The 21,323-nt window shown below is 38.8% G+C and overlaps 1 protein-coding gene across 1 annotated transcript in view; it reads right to left on the minus strand.

The window, feature by feature from the left end:
- Window positions 1-688: 688 nt before the first annotated feature.
- The window catches only part of LOC141426384 (adenylate kinase isoenzyme 5), a 69,108-nt gene continuing 48,473 nt past the window's right edge, over window positions 689-21,323 (minus strand). The window contains exons 7-14 of the mRNA XM_074085249.1: window positions 18,919-19,035; window positions 15,937-16,067; window positions 15,074-15,290; window positions 13,429-13,593; window positions 12,621-12,750; window positions 11,988-12,160; window positions 7,361-10,901; window positions 689-4,894 (exon numbers count right to left, since the gene is read on the minus strand). Of these exons, the coding sequence (XP_073941350.1) occupies window positions 10,779-10,901; window positions 11,988-12,160; window positions 12,621-12,750; window positions 13,429-13,593; window positions 15,074-15,290; window positions 15,937-16,067; window positions 18,919-19,035 (1,056 nt within the window). The 3' untranslated portion in view covers window positions 689-4,894; window positions 7,361-10,778. The remainder of the gene's footprint in view (window positions 4,895-7,360; window positions 10,902-11,987; window positions 12,161-12,620; window positions 12,751-13,428; window positions 13,594-15,073; window positions 15,291-15,936; window positions 16,068-18,918; window positions 19,036-21,323) is intronic.

Genomic DNA, 21,323 nt, shown 5'->3' on the forward strand with positions numbered 1-21,323 from the left:
CTGACAGCGCGGGAAACGCTGAAAAGCCCGCCCTTTCGCACGCTCATTAGTCATTACTAGAGACCGGATCATATGCAATGAGGGCTATCGTTTTTTGTCTCACTAGATGGCGCACTGTTGCGTGAGGTTTTTAAGTATGGTTTTCAAAGTCTGTTACTACGGGCATGAAAACAAAGTTAAGATTAAAATCATATTTAATACACCTTAAAACCGTACCATAAAAATATCGAGCATGCCACAGTGTTGCATAGTCCCCGTTTTGTTTGGAAAAAAGGGAGGACAAAGGTCTCCGAAAGACAAAATCACGCGGGACAAATTCACGCTAAAACAGCTGGACGGATTTGGATACTATTTGGTAGTTATTTATGTAGAATAACACATAGGTTACTTATTATTCCTATAGCTAGTAAACCACATTTTTTAAATTTATCAATGCGTAACCATAAATCATAAATCATTTATACCAACCAACCAACATGTAAATGAAATAGGTAATTATCTGTCCAGCTGCTCCGGAGGGGGGGGGGGCATAGACGTATTACCTACCTAATACGGATAGTGTAGCCGTGGTGTAGCCAGTAGCCACTACTAACAGACGCTAGCGATCCAATACATAGAAAAGTAGGACTTTTGCCGCCATTTTCCAAAATAATTAAGTAGTTAGGTATTTGAGAAAAAAACACTCGGATTACATAAAAAAGTGCTCATTTTATTTCCAAATCTTAGGTAAATAATGCTAACACAACAGTGTTTAATTAAATTCTAAATAAACCTCACTTGAACTTCACAGTGCTTCTTTCAGGTGTTGCCACATAAAATTATTGAAAAAAAAACGAAACAAAAAAAAAGCTTACTGTAAGTAAGGCGTAAAATAAAATGGCTAAACTTGATTTCCTCCTCCCTAAAGTAATACCTGAATCTTTACACGGTATCTTCATTTTTATCAGGAATATTTCAGCAGATGATTGGGTTCGTTCGATTTAATGAGGGCTATCGCGAATGAATTCGCCGCTAGAGGCGCTAGTGTAGCGTGAGGTCTCCGAAATGTCAAATCTCATAGTTTTTGGGTGAACTACGCGGGTTTATTTATAATTAAAAAAAATTGTGAATATTTTGCATTACCTGAAATTAATTATGCGTTACGGGGCAATGAATGTCTGTGTTTTGAGACATTTTTGTCTTTTGGAAACTTTTGTCCTCCCTTTTTTTCCGAACAAAACGGGACTAACCAACACTGGTTGCTGGATATTTTTATGGTACGGTTTTAAGGTGTTTTAAATATGATTTTAATCTAAACTTTGTTTTAACGCCCGTAATAACAGACTCTGAAAGCCACACTTAAAAACCTCACGCAACAGTGCGCCATCTAGTGAGACAAAAAACGATAGCCCTCATTGTGTTTAAGAAATGTTTCCATACATTGATCGATATTCAAAGTGTACCCATTAAAGTACCTACATTCCGAGTTAAAAATGAGGCTTTCCGTGACAGGCTAGTTCGCGCTAGTATCGTGAATCCGTTTGACAACTTTGACATTTGTGTGACATTTATGATTGGTTAAATAACTAAATGAGCCAATCGCAAACAAGACTGTAAAGTCAAACGGACCTCACAATACTAACGCCATCTAGCGATAGGTACTTGGTCCGTCAAGAGACCCTCATTCTGACAAATAATCTTTTCATCACACTTGCTCGTAAACAGTGTCGTAACATGCAGGCTACCTTAGTTGCAACCCCCCAAATAAAACCCTCGACCTTAATGTGCTTGTCATGAAACCCAAGGTCGGTAAATGAGTCGGTGCCCGTACTGATGGTGCTGCGCGCGCTCTTGCTGCAGGACTACATGGCCACATGCACACGCACGCTGCGGCGCATGCCGAGGGAGGTAGAGGGCGGCGCTGCCAAGAGCACAGCCTAAGGTATCGCCAATATTTGGAAGAATTATATTTTTTCTTTTACAAATATACAATTTTACTTGCAAATGTGATGAAAAACATTGTATGTCGCACGGGCGGTACTAGAATTACGAACATCGACTCATTAAAGCCCTCAGTCTTCGACTTCGGGCTTCTAATAGACTCTCGTTCGTAATTCCTTATTTACCGCCCTTAAGACACAATGTACTATTGCAGTCATTCAATTAAACTAACCCAATAGCAGCCTGAAATAATCTCAGCTGATCAACTAAATTAGCTAAACCTAGCCACTTAATAATAGACCTACCACTTTATTATATCCATAATGATATCCATAAGTTGTTTTTTTAAAGAAAAGTATAAAAATATCTCATGCCATTCATATTTATAGTTTACCCAACGAGGTAGGTAGTTCCGCAAGAAGTTTTGTACTTTCCAATTAGTTCAACTGAACCGTGTTTCTGTTTCTGTACCGAAAATTAAAAACAGCACAATGTTTCATACAAATAAGTGCATTGATTTATTTTGTTACAATCAAATGTGATATTGTATCTAAACTATCTATGTCTCCTATTTCTAATCTATATTGGCCCCTTGGTGTACTTAATTTTCTATCTATCTACGTGACATTTGTATTTAATTTTATGAAACTAATAATCGGTATACAATACAAGAAGAAACAGAAAAATCAGAAGGAACCTGTTTCACAAGTCACTGATAAGGTTCAGATTTTTTTAGATGTCAAATATCAGGCCGTCGTTGTTAGAAATTATTATTCGTAGGTGTAAGGTAAACGTACGAGTCACTGTCACTGTCCCAATAGATGCCATCTTTAACTTTATGTCATTAGCAATAGAGTTGACAGCAAGTGTCATCTATTGGGCATCAGCGTGTCGAGCACTCGAACGTTTACCTTACAACATGTACAGAACCACGTCACAGATCTTTGTCACATAAAATATCAGAAAGTTATGAGTTAGTGGTAAATCATTATTTGTTTAGTACGACAAGTACCGCTAGATGTCACTGTTTTAGAATTCTTGCCACACTCCACAGCCGATGGCGACTACGATATGTAATCAAAGATTTAGTACTTATTATTGTATTAGACCAGACCATGACATAGACTTGAAAAATATAATTTCGTACATATTCATAATCTTATTGCAATTTAATATTCTACACAGGTCATTTAATCAATATAAAAAAGTTACAATGAACATTATTTTGAGTATCATTTCGTGATTTACGATAAGAATAAACGTAACTGTTTATAAAACTTTGTTACTTGGCAATATCCATACTTAATTATAGCAACATTTAAAGTATATTCTATTGACTTGATTATTTGTAATTAACGCAATAGCTTATTTTACGATAGCTTAATTTGAAAGTGGCCAAATCAGTTGTATTGTACAAAATTTCATTTATTTTGTGAGTTAAAATAATATTATTCTAATATAACAGACCCAACAAAGCACAATGCTTCATCAGCCACGACAAACAAAAATTACTTATGAAAATTTGTTCCGATGCGGAACTTTCTATTTCATAAATTTTCCGGTATAGGTCCCTGTTTCATCAGACTTGGTTTATTTTCTGTTATTTTATATGTCAGATAATGGTATACTATCATTTGGCAAACAAAGTTTAACAAATGATCATTTCACAAACACGTTTCGCAAACTATTCATTTCACAACCATTTCATATCACAAATGATCATTTGATTTAATATACTTTTAACAAACTTATCACTTTACAAACACATCATTAAGTTTGTTTATGAATGGTTATTTGACAAACTTTTTTCAACATTTTTAAATAGGCAGGATTTGGTTCTCGTGGCGCGTTCTCGTTTCGAATTCCTTAAGATCGCAGTTCTACCCTATTTCTTAATCAGGTAACCTATTTCTTAACCTGTCCTCTCCCAGAGGCACAAATTTGTGCCCAAATTCCTTTGATCCTGTTATCCTGGGAGATGACAGATCAGGTAAACCTGAGCTACAGGCACTTCTAATTATTATTATTCTTAATAAAATGTTTACCAAATGATGCATTTTATGAAACGTTTTTTGCCAAACGTTGATTTGACAAGCGTCAAATGACGAAAATAATAAATGAATAGTTTGCCAAGTAATGATTTATTATATTATTATGTTGGTTTGTCAAATAAAGAGTTTGTGAAATTATCGATTTGTGAAATGTGGTTTCATAAAACGATTAATTTGTGAAACAAAAGTTTGCTGAAACGTTTTTTTCCAAATGATTGGATACCGTCAGATATCTATAATGTCGTCGTGTTTACTTTGCTCGTATAAACACGACACCATATAGACACGGCACCAATATGACTTGGCTTCAAGCCCTCAAAGTTATTTAAACCTATGATTGAAATTTAAAGTAATTTAAAATTTCGGAAAATAGACAATAAAAATTAAAGGCGTTGCCTGCAAATATTTTTATATATATTTTTTCTCGCGTAGCGACTAGCTGTTGTACACATCTTTATATCCCGGGAAATTATATTAGCTTAAGCCTATGTTAATCTGAAATAATGTAGGTTTTTGTTAGTGAATCAATTTTGAAAATCGGTTCGGTAATTTCAAAGATTATTTGTTCCCTATATACAAACAAACAAACAATCAATCAACCAAACGAACACATGAAGTTTATTGTATATTAGTTTAGATAATTTGTGTGTGTTAAGGAAAAAGAAAATGAGTAAAAAAAATGAAAAATGAGATTTTTGCACTTATTGGTTCAAAACACTATTATGTGTCACGGCAATTAGGAGATGAGTCAATATTTTTTTTTTACATCTTTTTCCATAACACCACATATATATGTTTCACTTTTTTGTTTACATTTTAGTTAGATTTTACATCCACACTTAAATTATGCTAAACTTAACAATAAGATAGTTCCTTATTTATTTACATAACTATTATGTTAAAGCCTTAACCAAATTTGATCCCTTCGACACCTCCTACGTATACTGGTACAAGTGCATAATCATAAATTTACAGGAGAGCTGTTCAAAGGTTCCAAAACTTGTAACTTTCTCATTTGATGATATAACTTTTCAAAATTTTGCATTGGTTCCAAAGAAAATATTTGCTTTCTACCTGTATTCATGGAATTTTGAAATTTCTTTTAGTTTTTGAGAAAATTGCAGATACACTACTATACGCGTATTTTACATCTTGTAGTTGTGCGGTATACTGAGCTAATTACCACTTGCTCCAGTATACGGCGTAATGCGTAGATTACTGATCTAACGATATTTTTATATTGTATATGAATTTTTAGATGAAATACTTATATGGCTTGCAATGAACAATAAAACAGATGCTCTTTTACCTTCATCTATTGATTTATAAACGTTTTTATCACTTGCATCAATATACGCTAACATTAGCAGGCCACTTGTACCAATATACCGCTAGTAATGTTTTAAACGTGCTATACAAAATACAGAAATATACCTTTATAAAAAACCTCACTTGAAATATAAATGGTTTTATTAAGAAAAGTAATTGTATTAAGTGCTTTAAATTAATGGAAGCACATTCAATGGATTCGTATTCCTGTTCAAATGTGTACTCGTATTTTATTGTGAAAGGTTCCTCATGTCCATCAGGAGACCCACTTGCTCGTTTGCCATCCAGTTGAATAAAAAAAAAAAAATGTGATACATATATCGCATCGCACCCATTTGTACATAACGGTTTAGCTTTTTGTGCCTCTTCAGGGTTCCGTACCCAAAGGGTATAAACGGAAACCCTACTTCTATATACTACTTCGCTGTCCGTCCGTCTGTCACCAGGCTGTATCTCATGAACCATGATAGTTAGACAGTTGAAATTTTCACAGATTATGTATAACTGTAGTCGATATAATATATATATATATATATAACAAAAAATAGAACAGAGTGAATTTTTAAGGGGGCCCCCATACAACAAATGTATTTTTTTTGCCATTTTTTTTGCTAATCCTAATGAAGTTGTATAGATGGTATGGAACCCTTCGTGCGCGAGTCTGATTAGCACTTTGCTTAAGCCAAGCTTTGACATGAAATATTGAGTCAAAGTCAAAATATCTTTATTCAATTTAGATTGTAACAAGCACTTATGAATGTCAAAAAAATCTACCACCGGTTCGAAAAAACCTCTGTTGAGAAGAGTCTGGCAATAAACCTAGGTATATTTTGAAAACATATTTACAATCATATTTTAGTGATATCTATACATCACAAGTATTTAGCACAACTACATATTTAAAACAGTTCTCAATTCGCTATTTGGAGTAAGCACTCGCCAATGCGGATCGGAATTATTTCCAAATTTACCTATCCATGATATAATCATTAATTTTAATAATACGCCTTATATATTAAAGTCTTCTTGACAATAGATTTAAATTTTGTGTCTGTTTCTGAGTCTTGGGAAACTTCTATAACTTCATACGGTTTACCCGTTTTCGCCATATACCATTTCTTAGGTGTGTATAAAAAAATGTGTATAGGGGGTTATTAAAAATCTGTACTATACTTTAAACCACATTAGGGCTACTAATTACTAATATGATCCAAGTAGAAAAATACTGTGATTCGAAAAAAAAGTTTTGCATGGAAGTGGAGTCGCAAGAAGACTTTCTAATTTCGATGTTTTCCCACTTATATCGTATTAGTAATCAGTAGCCCTAATATGGGTTACAGTATAGTACAGGATTTTTTTTATCAACCTGTAGCTATATTGAAATTTACTGTTCTCATTTTAATTAAAGCATGCATGCCTTCGCCTTCTTTTTGGGGATGCTCAACTACCAGAATGCAATGTAATACTGCAATGTTATATTTATAGCACGCGTACATGTAGGTATAGCCGAGGAAACTGAATCACGTACTGGTAATGGGGTGGAACCGTTGTACTACCAATGTTATGTTGACATCCCTTACATTTGCCAAAGAAATCATAGCGAAATAGATCACGAAAAGGTTTCACATTGGATTTAGTTTCCATGACTGTCTATGAGAAATACGGCAATTGTGGTCTTGCCCTCCGCAATTGTCAGACCAAAACATGTTTTTTTTATATATACTATCAAATTATGTGTTCGTAGAACAGTTTAAACGGTCCACACGCAGTCACGGCTAGCGCGTACACTGAGGCAACTGCCAGTTACACTGGACTTCCCCGGCCCCGCGACAATATCGGTGCCGCGTATAGTGGTGCATGTCGGTTGCCTCAGTATACGTTGTACCGATTAGCAAAACGGTGTTAGATGCATTCATATACGTCACTTTATTTCCAAAACTAATAGGAATATCCGTGCAAATTTTTTGTGGTAGGTAAATAAGGAAATATTAATCACAAAATTGCAAAAAACTAAAAATCAGAAATTTGTCACTTGTACCAGTATACGTAGGAGGTGTCGCCTTAGTTTAAATTACGATTACCTAATGTATTATGTCTATGTTTTCCTACATTTAAATTCTAAAAAATATCTCTTGCACTAAGGCACTTATGCTTATAAACTAAGTAATTAAATTAGTAGAATGTTTTGCTTATTACATAATATTTTTTAAAAAATCACATTACCCGCTATGTAAATTTACACCAAATAAGCTTATTTTATTCATGAATTTAAATTTTCAAAAAAATTATGTTTGTCAGATCGCATTTTACGCAGAAACGCAGAAAGTTAACATTAGGATCAGGTGCGAGGTCCGCCATCCCTATGAGTTGTGATAAAAATTATGTTTTTAACAAAATTCACGTGATTAAATAAGTACATACAAATTTTTGAAAATGCATTTTCGAAAAAGCAGTCGAAATCAACGCCTATAATATTTCCCGCTGTTTTAGAACTATGAAATTGGGCAACCAGAACGACTTCCCACTAGGTACAAGTGAAAAAAAAATTCAAAAATCACTGAACTACAAAAATAATTTTGTTTTTCATAGAAATGCAAACTAGTTCTATGCTTATTTTTAAATTTGTACAAAATCTCTGTGCGCGAAACTGACTTGCATTCGGCCGGTTTTACAGAAGTTTAGCTATCACAATCAATTAGAAAAATAATTTATAGGCATACAGAATGTGCCTTTATAAATTTGTGACCATCAGCATTATTTGTGCGATATTTTAATGTTATGAAGCACAATTTAAGTTTTCAAGTAAAAACAAAAACTTTTAGTATTGTAAACGAAATTAAAAAAAAACTTAATTTAAGATTACATTTGAGACTAAGGACCTGTTTCACAAATCTCTTATAAGTTTATAAGAATAAATAGTAGGGTAGGTGACACGAAACCATAAAATAATAATTCCAACACGCAAATCTAGTAAACAAACACTTTATGATTGTCGAAAATACAAACTGAAATATAGATGCATAGAAAAACCAGAAAAATGAGACCAGCGATGGGAATCGAACCCAGGTCCTCGGCATTCGGATACCACGTGCTTTAGCTTTCTAGCACTGATAGTTCCTGAGCAAAGCCGCGGACGGACAGACAGACAGACAGAAATGGCGAATCTATAAGGGTTCCGTTTTTGCCATTTTGGCTACGGAACCCCCTTAAAAATGCAGTTTAGTTTCTTGATAAAAATAAAGTGAAGAGAGAGCTTGGAGAGAGATATCTCTATTGGAGCCTCCCCCCACATTGGTGACCCCGACGTGGACCCATTGAAATCGTGACCAGCTCAAAAGTTCTTGGTAAGGCACTTGTCCCACCGCCGACGATGAGCGAGTAACTAGAAGCGAGCATTGCACGTCTCTCCGAGACAGGGCACGATGTACTGATAACTAAACATATACTGATTTAAAATCTATGTAATAACTTATGACCTTGCAATAAACATTTAGTTTTTTTTTTGAAATGTTTTCTTTCGGTATTTTTTTCTATCTTCAGCATTTAGACTACTTTCTTCCAAGTGGCGTTAATAATCTCCACTCTGTATTATGATGGCATACCTATCTGTCTAATCGAACATAATAAATATCTGTCACATAATATAACAGGTACTTAACAGAGAGTGGTGAAACAGGGGGTAAATGTTTAAAAATACTTACTCTACCTTACATTTAATTACTTATATATTATTCGGCACTTCATGTTCTCTTACGAGTTCCGAGTCCCTAGAGTAAGTTTTTGCCGCAAGGAACGTCTCTAACGCGTTTGTGTTAAAGTCTCAATCACTACAGGCTTGCAGCTTGTAGTTGACAGCGCCTCTATCGGCGGATATCGGCAACAAACTATCCTCTTTATACCAACAATGGGTATCACCGTATTCATAGGTGTTTTTGAGGAAAAATGAATGTTATGGTTTGTGTAACTGGCCAGAGCGATGTTTCCGACTTCATAATATTGTATACATGGGGATGTACGAGTACGTATGACGTCGTAAAGATGGCCACTCATCTCTTTTGTTTGGGGTTTATATAAAATGAAAGTGCTTTGTGTTGTTGTCTGTTGTTTTCGTGACTGGCGAAATATCACTAGATGGCGTTAGTATCGTGATGTATCAGTCTTGCTTGCGATTGGCTCATTTAGTTATTTGTCCAATCACAAACGTGATACAAATGAAACTCGAAGTTCGATTAATACGAGAGCGAGAGGGACGGTACGATACGAACTTCGAGTTTCGAGTTTCATAGTAGCCCTGCAATCCTTATTTCGAGTTAGTTTTAAAGTCATTACAGATTAAAAACACTTTTATTTAAATTAAAAAAAAAAATAACTCACAATACCGTCTATACATAGTGCCAAAAAATTAATAACCAGAATTATTGCAATAACAATCGACAAAGTCTAAACAACAAGTGGCGTCATGTTTGAAACTCATGCCGCCAGTTTTGAAACCAGTTTTGATACAATAGATCACGCTAATTCTAACAACACTACTATATAGTTTCGATAGGTAGGTAAATAGAACTTTGTGGGCTAAATCTATACATAAGCTGAGTAGCTTCTGAGTATTGGACTCTCTACTAGTATCCCAAACGCATTTCAGAAGTTTGTTACGAAGAAAAACTTACTTTCGGGGCTCAGCACAGGTATTTGATACCTTATTTAGTATAAGGGGCTGTTTCACCATCCATTGATTAGTGTTAACCGGTTAAATGTGACGTCGTCTCTATTTGTTTTGTTCGAATAGACGGAAACGGCATCACATTTAACCGGCTAACACTAATCAATGGATGGTGAAACAGCCCCTAAATGTCTCAGGCTACTTACAAGCCACCGGAGTCTGGACGATTTGGTCTCTCCAATAATTGGGCTCAGACCCTTACCCCCTGTTTAAGCATCCATTGATTAAATTTGTTCGACGGATAAATTATTCCGTCTCTGTTTGTTTTGTTCGAATAGACGGAGACGGCATCACATTTATCCGTGAAATAAAATTAATCGATGGGTGGTGAAACAGCCCCTAAGTCTTCAATTTAGCACAGGTTTTAGGTCAAAGCCTAGCAAGAGCTGAGGCCTTATTGTCCAACACACATGGAATCACAATCGTTTTCACCACTTTTTTCTGTCACACGGTGTAAATGTTGGTAGAAAGAGACGGTGAATGCGATTGCGCGCGGCCGGCCGTTAGACAATACAGGAGGATACCCAAGATCGTAGCATGGCTTATCTAGTCTGGCTGGTTGACTTACGAAATACAAAATTCGAATTTTGTATCTTGCCGTCCCGCCGACGCTTGTATTATTTAATACGAGAGTGAGAAGGAAGGTACGATACGAACTTCGCTTTTAGAATTTCGTAGTAGCCACCCTGATGTTGGAGGCTAAGACTTACTTCGGGTCACTGCGCCCGGACAGTGGGTACCTAAGTAAGTAACGCTGCTTACATGTGGGTGTTTAAGGCCATCACTTCACCTGAACTTTGTTCGTAGAGCCTCTTCACATCGTCGTGCGTCATCTGAGAGACAGTCGGTATTTTCGACACGTTGTTTAGTATCGGTTTTACCTGAAAAATAAGTTTTTGGTAAATATTTCATTTTTAATACAAGCTTTTTTTTTGCTGACTTTCAAGTCAATCCAACTACTGTAAGTTGGTCGAGTTTAACTTGCAAGATTTGATTAGACAGACAGACAGACAGACAACGGGATAGGCGAAACTAAATAAAAGCTTGTAAAAAACACATTCAAACATTTTATGGCAAGATGAAATGGACTACTTCTTGAAGGACTGGCACTTATATGCAGGGGACTGAGAGCAGTAGAAGTATCGGGGGTTGGAGGCCTTTGCTCAGCAGTGGGACAGAATAGGCTAATCTATCTATCTATATAAATAAAAAAAATACAAACATTGGAACATAGAACCTCCTCCTTTTTTGAAGTCGGTTAAAAAATGAATCGTAAAATATTTTGCTAAGCGCAAAACTCGGGAACGACTGGTCCGATTTCGCTAATTCTTTTATTGTTGTGTTCGTTACTGCCAGGAGAAGGTTTTTTATGGAAGGAAAATACAGAAAAAATACAACGGGGGCGAAGCCGCGGGCAACAGCTAGTAGTAAATTAACATTTTTATGCACATCAAAAAAGTGCATAATGGTCATTCTGCACTTTGCACAAAGTGTGGGAGTTTTAAAGCACAGTCGCGAACGATCCATTATCATAGTCAAAATACCACAAACGGGACTTATCACGCTAAGACACACGAGTAATATTTACCTCGACGTTTCGACCACATTACAGGGGCCGTGCATGGTCAGGTCACGAGTAGACTGAAGTGTTTGTGTTGTGTGTCAGTTTGATGGGGTGACAAATAAAAATGACCAAGTGCGGGTAGTTCGAAGGACTCGCGCTGGTAGGCAGACTTGGCACCCCACAATTCAGCCTACTCGTGACCGGCCACTGTGATGTGGTCGAAACGTCGAGGTAAATATTACTCGTGTGTTTTAGCGTGATAAGTCCTGTTTGAGGTATTTTGACTATGAGTGAAAATCACTAAAGTTTAAAACGTTATATTATACGTACATTATCAATTACTAAGGGGATTGGGCTGATCCTGTTCACATCTCTCGAATCACCCTGAGTACCTATCCCTTACCTTGTTGTTAGCCATCCCAATGAACCCGTTGCCGACGTGCCCGTTGGGCAGGGCTCCATTGGGCAGGGCTCCGTTGGCGGCGCCGTTGCGCAGGCCTCCGTTGGCGTAGCCGTTGGCCATACCCCCGCCCATGCGGGACATGGCATGCGTGAACTGCTGCATTGTAGATATGTCTGCGGGAAAGGGGATATATTTAGAGGTGGCTTTAGAGGTCCATCTATCTGTCTGTCCATTTGTCACAGCACAGAGCTGCTTCTTTTTGAAGACGCTGAAATGCATGGCTGTATGAAAACAAGTTGGCCGTGGGGCGCCGGCATTAATGTTGTCCCCGGCCTCTCCATTCGTGGATGCCGTTGAAACCAGCTGAGGGATAATACCAAAAGATGGGCAGCAGCGTCTTCTTAGCAACCTTTACATCTTATACTGCGCTCGCCAACCCGCTTGCCAAGTGTGCGAGTATTGGCAACCCTCAAGGGTCCACGGTGAATGCAGACCGCTTCCAACCTAAGCAACTGGAGGTTTATGGGATGAGGGAGGCCTATGTCCAATAGTGGTCGTCTTACGGCTGATATGATGATGATGGTGATAAAAACAGAAATGAAGTTGAAAACTGACGATCCCTGGGGCTATTACCTGAGCGCGGCGTGGGCGGCAGGTCAGCGGGCTCCGGCATGGCGGCGATGGCTTCCGCCTTCTCCATCTCCTCCTGGATAACGCGTGTGAACTCCGCCTGTACGTCCGTTGAGTCCGTGTCACCGTCCACCTGGAAAACATTATTTTAAAGATGACTGTGGAAGATTCTTGAAGAGTATGCGTCAAGCCTTAGCTACATATTCGACTTACGCCAACTACGCATCCCGGCAAGTTTAGAGTTATCATCCTAGCTCGAAGAAATGCAAGTTAAAGTAGCAATAAATATTGGAGTAGGAAGATTCTCAATTGTGACTACAGAGCAGCGTTGGCAAGTTGTTGTCCACTATGGTGTTCTAAGGGGGACGCTGTACCAAAGTCTCAAGCATTGACTAGGGGATATGGGGTGTTGGAGGCAACTTACGATGACGAGCCGGTGTTGCCAGACCAAGGTGTACAACAGGATCAGGCTCAGATTTTGGAACACCTCGAGTCTACACCAGTTCCAGTAAACTAGAGAAAACGTGTTGGATTGGAAGCAATATAACTTACGATGCTGAAACAATCCCGCTAATTCAGAATCTATAGCTATGTAGTTCTTTAGCTAGGATCTGGTTCAACTCTCGGAACACCTTGAGTCACCACCAGCGTTATAACATATGAGAGGAACCGGGATGTTGGATGGAGGTCATTCGCGATGACGAGCCGGTTTACGGGTCCAGGGTCTTCATCATGGGCTGGGTCAAATTGCGGAACATCTTGAATCGATAGCGGTTGTAAAGTCTACAAGGGGTGTTTAGAGGTAACTTACAATCACGAGCCGATGCTGTTGATCCAAGGTCTTCAGCATGGGCAGGCTCAGTTCGCGGAACACCTCGAGCCGGCGACGGAAGGCGGCCACAGAGTCATCGCGCCGCCCGCGCCCGAGTTGCAGCTTAGAGCAATCCAGGAGCACCATGCGGGGTGACACACGAAACTGAAACAAATAGTTAACTAATAGATTGTTTCACCAGGCTCTCATCAGTTTCACAAGTTCCTGGTAATTCAAGTGACAGATACCATTGCTGCCGTCGTCGCCGATGAATTTGTTTAACTAAACACAGACCGTATTGCTAATATCTCTCACACTCTGGCTCTAACTTTCAAGATCTGTTTGTGGAAATATTAATCTAGAGTAGATTGAACTTTATTAGACTTGGCGACCAATTAATAGTACATTACTGCAGAGGCCATGAAGTAAGGGATTGATGGACGAGTTCGGGGTAGACGGCCGAGTCGTAGACGAGGCCGGATAAAACGAGTCCAGCAATCCCTGTTCTGGCCGAGGTTTGTATAGTGCTTTTCTCAAACAATGTGAGGAAATATTTCATCCATCCATCCATCCATCCATCCATCCGTCCGTCCGTCCGTCCGTCCATCCGTCCGTCCGTCCGTCCGTCCCATCCATCCGTCCATCCATCCGTCCATCCAACCGTCCATCCATCCGTCCATCCATCCATCCATCCATCCGTCCGTCCGTCCATCCGTCCGTCCATCCGTCCGTCCATCCATCCATCCGTCCGTCCATCCATCCGTCCGTCCATTCATGCGTCCGTCCATCCATCCGTCCGTCCATCCATCCGTCCACCCATCCATCCGTTCATCCATCCATCCGTCCATCCATCCATCCGTCCGACCGTCCGTCCGTCCGTCCGTCCGTCCGCCCGTCCGTCCGTCCATCCATCTATCCGTCCGTCCGTCCGTCCCTCCGTCCGTCCGTCCGTCCGTCCGTCCGTCTGTCCGTCCATCCATCCATCCATCCGTCCGTCTGTCCGTCCATCCTTCCATCCATCCATCCATCCATCCATCCATCCATACATCCATATATCACATCGCATCGCATTGCAGTATCGCAAATGCTTACAGAGTAGTGGTGGTTGGCTGTTCGTAATTTTTCCTTTGTCAGTTTAATGTTAGTAAGCAAATTTAAAAAGTTAGAGCAGCGGACAATAATGGATTTTCATACATACTTCATGGACTAGGCCAAGAAGTAATGTAGGGAGGTGGTAGGGAGCCATAAATGAGAAACTTCATGTCTCCATTTCGTGACATTAACGCATACATTTCCGAGCATGTTTGAGAAAAAAATATTTATTGATGCCTGAGTAAGCGAGTTAGCGCGCCGTCGCCGACTGGCCCGCTGCCAGCGTACTTTCTTTTTCTTTCAGTTCCCTCTCTCTTTTCACCAATCCTTTTCCCAGCTGAACAGCTAAATAGTGATTCTTTTAGTTTTACAGAAAACTCACCTCTTTCTGCAACTGTTCCATCTAACGGCTGATGGCTGAGTGAGCCAACGTGCCATCCGAGGCTGAACCGTCATCTACATCCACCTTCTTCTTATCTTAAATTTGCTTCTATCACCAATCCATCCCTCTTACCAACAGCTGGTAGTTCTTCCAGCTTCCCTCAAAACTCACTTCTTTTTGGAACTGCTCCATCTGCTCCAAGTCTCTGGGGTACCCGTCCAGCAGGAGCCCGTGTCCGCGCGCCGCGTCAGCGAACGCCGCGCGCACCAGCTGTGCCACCAAGTCGCGCGGGGCCAGCTCGCCGCCGCTGATGGCTGAGCGGGCCAGCGCGCCGTCCGAGGCTGGCCCACCGCCCGCGTCCGCCAGAGAGCGGAGTCTTTGGCCTAAGCTGTGAGAGAATTCAGCAATTTAGAGCTTGTGGAGAGAACACATTAGAGAGATCCCTCCAGGCAGACCGACGAAAGAGCGTCGGAAGTTGTATACGAGTAAGTACATATATCCAATTGAATCTAACATCTGGTAGTATGGTGAACGGTTGTGTTGCTCTGAAGATGAGCTTTGGTTGAGTTCGAAACGCGTCAGGGTAGTGTTGTGGTGGTGATAGATGGGTATGTGTGATTTGTGGTCTTATAATGTGGAAGTGGAGGAACTGCATGAACGCACATTTCTTGCATAAACGTAGCTAACATAACGCACCTTTCGAACGAAACCGACACAATACAAAATATTCACATTTCTAAAATAAACTTTTTTGTATATAAAAGAAAACATGATTGAGTTTTAAAATGAGAACATTCGTTCTAAATGTGCGATAAGGTCGCGGGTGAGCAAAGTAATTGTTTCAGTTCTTTAATTAAGTATATCGATGCACGATATTAGCGCCACCACATATTGTGTTTTATTTTGGAACTAATGAGGTGTTTGGTTCTCAACAGGCACCGATCATTAATTAGCAAGCCATCTAGTTCAGCAAATGAACTATAGATGGCGCTGTATCGAACAGTGAACACCTGTAAGAGTGTTACATGTGTTACCTGAAGTGCGCCCAGCCGGAACGCATGGTGACGCAGCGCTGGCATAGCGCGGCCTTGTTACTGCCGGGCCCGCCCACCACCCACAGCACCGCCGGCGGGGACGCCGCGCCCCGCACGCGGATCACCTCCGTCTGGAATGTTACGAGTACATCACAATCATCATCATTACCAGGGGTCGGACAAAAAGTGCCGATGACGCCAAACCACTTATAGGATGATTTCAAATAGTATTTTTGATTTTCATAAACAATTATCACTTATCATTTATCAACCTCTTTATTAAACGATATGAAATTTATTTTATTCACTGAATACCATTGATTTATTTACGATTATTTTGTTACTTCATTAATGCTACTTTGTTACTACATGTCACACGGAAGTTTTAATAAAAACATCATCTTGTGAGCAAGATTACGTCATCCGCACTTTTTGTCCGACCCCTGATCATGACTCTTAGGCGGCGTTTCAACCAGAGATGTGCGCGGATGTGTTGCGAGGAATATGTTTGTGAAAGAACCAATAGCAACGCTTCATTTACCTCACCTCGCTCCGGTCAGCTGTTTCCACCAGAGTGGTGCTGTGGAAGGATAGGTCAATGAAGCGGTTCATAAAAGCTTCAGTTCATAAAAGGCTACTTTATATCCCGATGTTTTCAGGGGACGGACGTATGCTTGTAAAATACTGAAAACTTAAACGCTAAGTCAGACGAAGAGAGACTATAAATTTATAGGAGTGTTCTTCACAAAACTAAAATGAAGACTGATGTATTTTAGGAGTTCTCAGAGGACTAACCTAATCCCAGAATTTTAGATCTAAATGATACATTCAAGTGACGCCGCGGGTAAAAGCTAGTTGAAACATTTACGTCCATCCTGAAGCGTGCACTATAAAGAGCCTATTTTCCTTCTGTCCATTCCTATATGGTACAGACTGTACGTCTGTAAAACATTAACTTTCACAATTATTAAACGTCTAGAACGATAGTCAACTTTTTAATCTCCTCAACTCCACCCTGAAGAACCTATTACTTACGATTAACAACCGAAATGTATTTACTTAACCTACACTTTCCATTTAGGACAAGGACTAAATTACACATTTGCTGGCGTAAGAAGCTTTTCTTTAAAACCATTTACTTTGCCTACTTCAGCGCCTCTATGAGAAGGTGATAAATGATACGTATTGTTGTATTTTTTTACAGTAATGGGTTAACTTTGTTCTATTGTTAAAAAAATTGGGACACCAAATAGTGACGGTATTTACACGGTTCACGCGTTCATGTGGCATTGAGATAAGAAACTTTTAATTTAAACAAAGTATACTATGGTTTTTCAGATTTTTAGGCATTGAAGATTAGAAAGTAAGCTTTCATGCACATAAAATACAAAACCATAGGTGACCGTTTTTTTTGCAAGGGGGTTTATACTTACTTACATGGTTACTTAGGGATTGGTGGACTTAGGGATGTTGCGGATACAGAATTTTTTACATTTTACGAGGCTCACATCCGCGGATGCGAATGCGAATACGGACGCGGATGTAAGATTTGTTACATAAAAAAGCCATGAAATATTGCTTTTTAGGTGTTTTTAGTAATAAAAAAATCACACTGCGTCGACGGTGCCATTGTTTTTCAAATTCAAATTCAAATCATTTATTCAGTAAATAGGCCGCAATGGGCACTTTTACACGTCACTTTTTAAACTACCAGCGCTTTCGGAAAGACCATCATTGCCAAGAAGAATGCGCCGCAAGAAACTTGGCAGAAAGTCATTTTTTCAAAATAAAATACTTAAAAACTACAGTATGCAATTAAATAAAAAAATACAAAATAATAATACAGGGATTTTAATCACGGAATCAACGAAATACCCACAAAAAAGGCATATTCGTGGCTTCTATATAATTGCACCTTTCACTCTGTAATCGCATTACAATAGTAAACTTAACTTATCGCTTCATATCACAGGCGTAAGCGCTTGATCGACAAATCACAAAAACGTAACGATATTCCTGTTGGTTAGGGGGGAAAATACCTAGCACATGCGCTGCACGCGCCGCCGCTAAGTCATGTCATGCCAGGCCCTAACTAAGAGGTGCAAAATTCGAACTTCGTATCTTGCCGTCCCGCTCCCGCTGAGTGAGAGGGTCGGTACGTAGGTATGTAGGTATATATGTAATAGCGTTGGATTAGTTCATATTATTGTTACACATGGCTTTAACTCTCGTGCCAGGTATTCATGTAAATAAAATGCCAACTGAACATCGATAAATTCCTTAGTGAAAGCCGAAACTAAAGGGACAGTGGGTCAAGGTGCGACCTTGATGTGATCACACGCATCTTTGTCTACCCATTGTTGTCTGGCGATGACTCCAAACAAACAAATACTTGAAAACAACGAGGAGTCTAGATCAATAATAATTTCACCTTACTCGATCGCTTTTTGGTCAATAAAAATGATAAACGTTTAAAACTGCGGTATCACGGGATAATACGGTATTTGACTATTTTGTATGTGTTTTATAAATTAAAACTACACAATGCCTGTTATAAAGGTTTGAAATTCAAGATTACACAGAGAAAGACATACTGGCATGTGACGTCACACGCCAGTAGCGTCATACTTGCTGCATAGAGAAAAGCGTTTGAGAAAGAGACAGGTATATAGATTTTTTAAAAAATCGCTATTAATACATTTTCAACCGAATTAAGTTTTCTCTTCGCTAAACACTGTCTGTATATCTATATTTTCATAATAATATTAAGATATGGCAAATTCAGAAGTTGTCAAATACCGTACAGCAATTGACTACTATACAAGTTAATGGTCAAGTTTATCAGTGCACGGGGAAAGATTTTGGAGTAGGATTTGGACAATATAGCATGTGACTGCTAACACCATGAGCCGGCAGGTATATCAAACGCGTTACAAATCTTTTACATATTTAGTAACTATGTAAATCCTGTGGCAGACTAACTTTTGGGCTGACGATCCTCTGCACGTCCCCATTGCCCATGGGCGCTATGGGCAGGACTTCGGCGCGGGCCCTCTCGGCTATATGCGCTCCTGGTACCACCGCATGCTGTACACCGATCTGGTTGGATATAACAAAAAGTTTAATGCATCAAGTATACTTTTAACTTGAAGTAATGTCATTTTGTCATGTAATAAATGGAATATCTGTCTTGCTCCTCCGCCAAGTAGTGAGGCCAAGTCGTGCGAAACAGCTACGTTTGAGTACCGCAAAGTAACGCCTGAATCTATAGGTACAGTACCTATTTTGTCATGTTCCTTGCGGTGCATTATTATTCTTGAATATTCATTTTTTCGATAGCGCTGGTAGTATAAAAAAGTGACATGTAAAAGAGCCCTTCGCGGCCAACGTACATAATCCTACTAATATTATAAATGTGAAAGTTTGTGAGTGAGTGAGTGAGTGAGTATGTTTGTTACTTTTTCACGCTTAAACGGCTAGACGGATTTGGATGAAATTTGGCGGAAAGTTAGTTTATAACCTGGATTAAAACATAGGATACTTTTTATCCCGATATTCCCACGGGATAGGGATAAAATCTTGAAATTACAACCGCTAGGCTTAGAGTCATGAAATTTGGTATGTAGGTAGTTGGACGTCTGGAATAAAACATAGGTGACTTTTTGACCCGATATTCCCACGGGATACCTAGGGATAAAATCTTGAAATAACAACCGCTGGGCTTTGAGCCATGAAATTTAGTATGTAGGTAGCTGGACCTCTGGAATAACACATAGGCTACTTTTTATTCCGATATTCCCACGGGATAGGGATAAAATCTTGAAATAACAACCGCTGGGTTTAGAGTCATGAAATTTGGTATGTAGGTAGTTGGATGTCTGAAATAACACATAGGCAACTTTTTGAATCGATATTCCCACGGGATACCTAGGGATAAAATCTTTAAATAACAACCGCTGGGCTTAGAGCCATGAAATTTAGTGTGTTGGTAGCTGAACCTTTGAAATAACACATAAGCTACTATTTATTCCGATATTCCCACGGGATAGGGATAAAATCTCGAAATAATAACCGCTGGGCTTAGAGTCATGAAATTTGGTACGTAGGTAACTGGACATCTGGAATAACACTTAAGTGACTTTTTGACCCGATATTCCCACGGGATAACTAGGGATAAAATCTCGAAATAACAACCACTGGGCTTAGAGCCATGAAATTTGGTATGTAGGTAGCCGGACGTCTGGAATAACACATACGCTACTTTTTATCCCGATATTTCCACGGGATAGTTTTGTAACTAAGGGACCCCATACATCCGTGTATTATTGTTATTATTATTTTGTAATTTTTTCTTTAATTGTATACTTACTGTAGGTTTTAAGTATTTTATTTTATTTTGAAAAAATTACTTTCTGCCAAGCTTCTTGCGGCGCATTCTTCTTGGCAATGATGGTCTTTCCGAAAGTGCTGGTATTTAAAAAAATGACGTGTAAAAGTGCCCATTGCGGCCTATTTACTGAATAAATGATATGAATTTGAATTGGGATAGGAAATTTTTTTGAAATTTTAGCACTGGGTTTAGAGTCTTGAATTTTGTACAGTTATTCGCAACACACCCTCAATGAAGACCACGATATAAATTTTAGAAATTTCCAGGGGAATTTTGTAAAATCCCGAAAATTTCAATTGCAACTACCAGACCGAATAGTTTACGCGTGCGAAGCCGCGGGTAAAAGCTAGTAAACATTAAATTAAAAATTTGGGGTTTTGTCTTAACTTATACCTATAGTTTGATCAAGTAATCGTTTCGTAGGTATAATTTAAAATACACTGAAAATCATCAACTTTTTACGAAATTATGAAAAAAATATAACCTATACTTACTCCATTTATTTTAACATTTGAAAAATAAAAATTTCCGGTAAAATTTCCACACGTTTTTAAATGAAACAACGAAAATATTTAAAACTGCGTTAACTTCTATAGTAAAAACATAATAAATACCGCTAATAAATGTACGTGTAGGTATTTTTAGTCAATTTGTGTTCGAAATACCAAGAAACGTGTGTTACAATTTGACCGTTAATTCAAACCTTAAATTAAACGAAGTACCTATAACTTAACACGTAAGTAGGTAGGTATTCATTACGATCCAAGTAATAAAGATATTATACGTTACGTCTCGAAAAATTATACGAAACGATCATTCGATCAAATATAATAATAATAATACGAGTAGTTAGTATGCATTTATTGCCACACTAAAAAAAAAATCGGCCAAAAACGCGCTCAGTAGCGTTTCTTTACAACTAAAATTTCATTACTGGTGCGGGAAATACGAGTATCATGCAAGTTTAATTTCACTACGGGGTCGCGCAGCTGTGAAT

Source organism: Choristoneura fumiferana, chromosome 3, assembly GCF_025370935.1.
Source record: "Choristoneura fumiferana chromosome 3, NRCan_CFum_1, whole genome shotgun sequence".
Lineage (NCBI taxonomy): Eukaryota > Metazoa > Arthropoda > Insecta > Lepidoptera > Tortricidae > Choristoneura > Choristoneura fumiferana.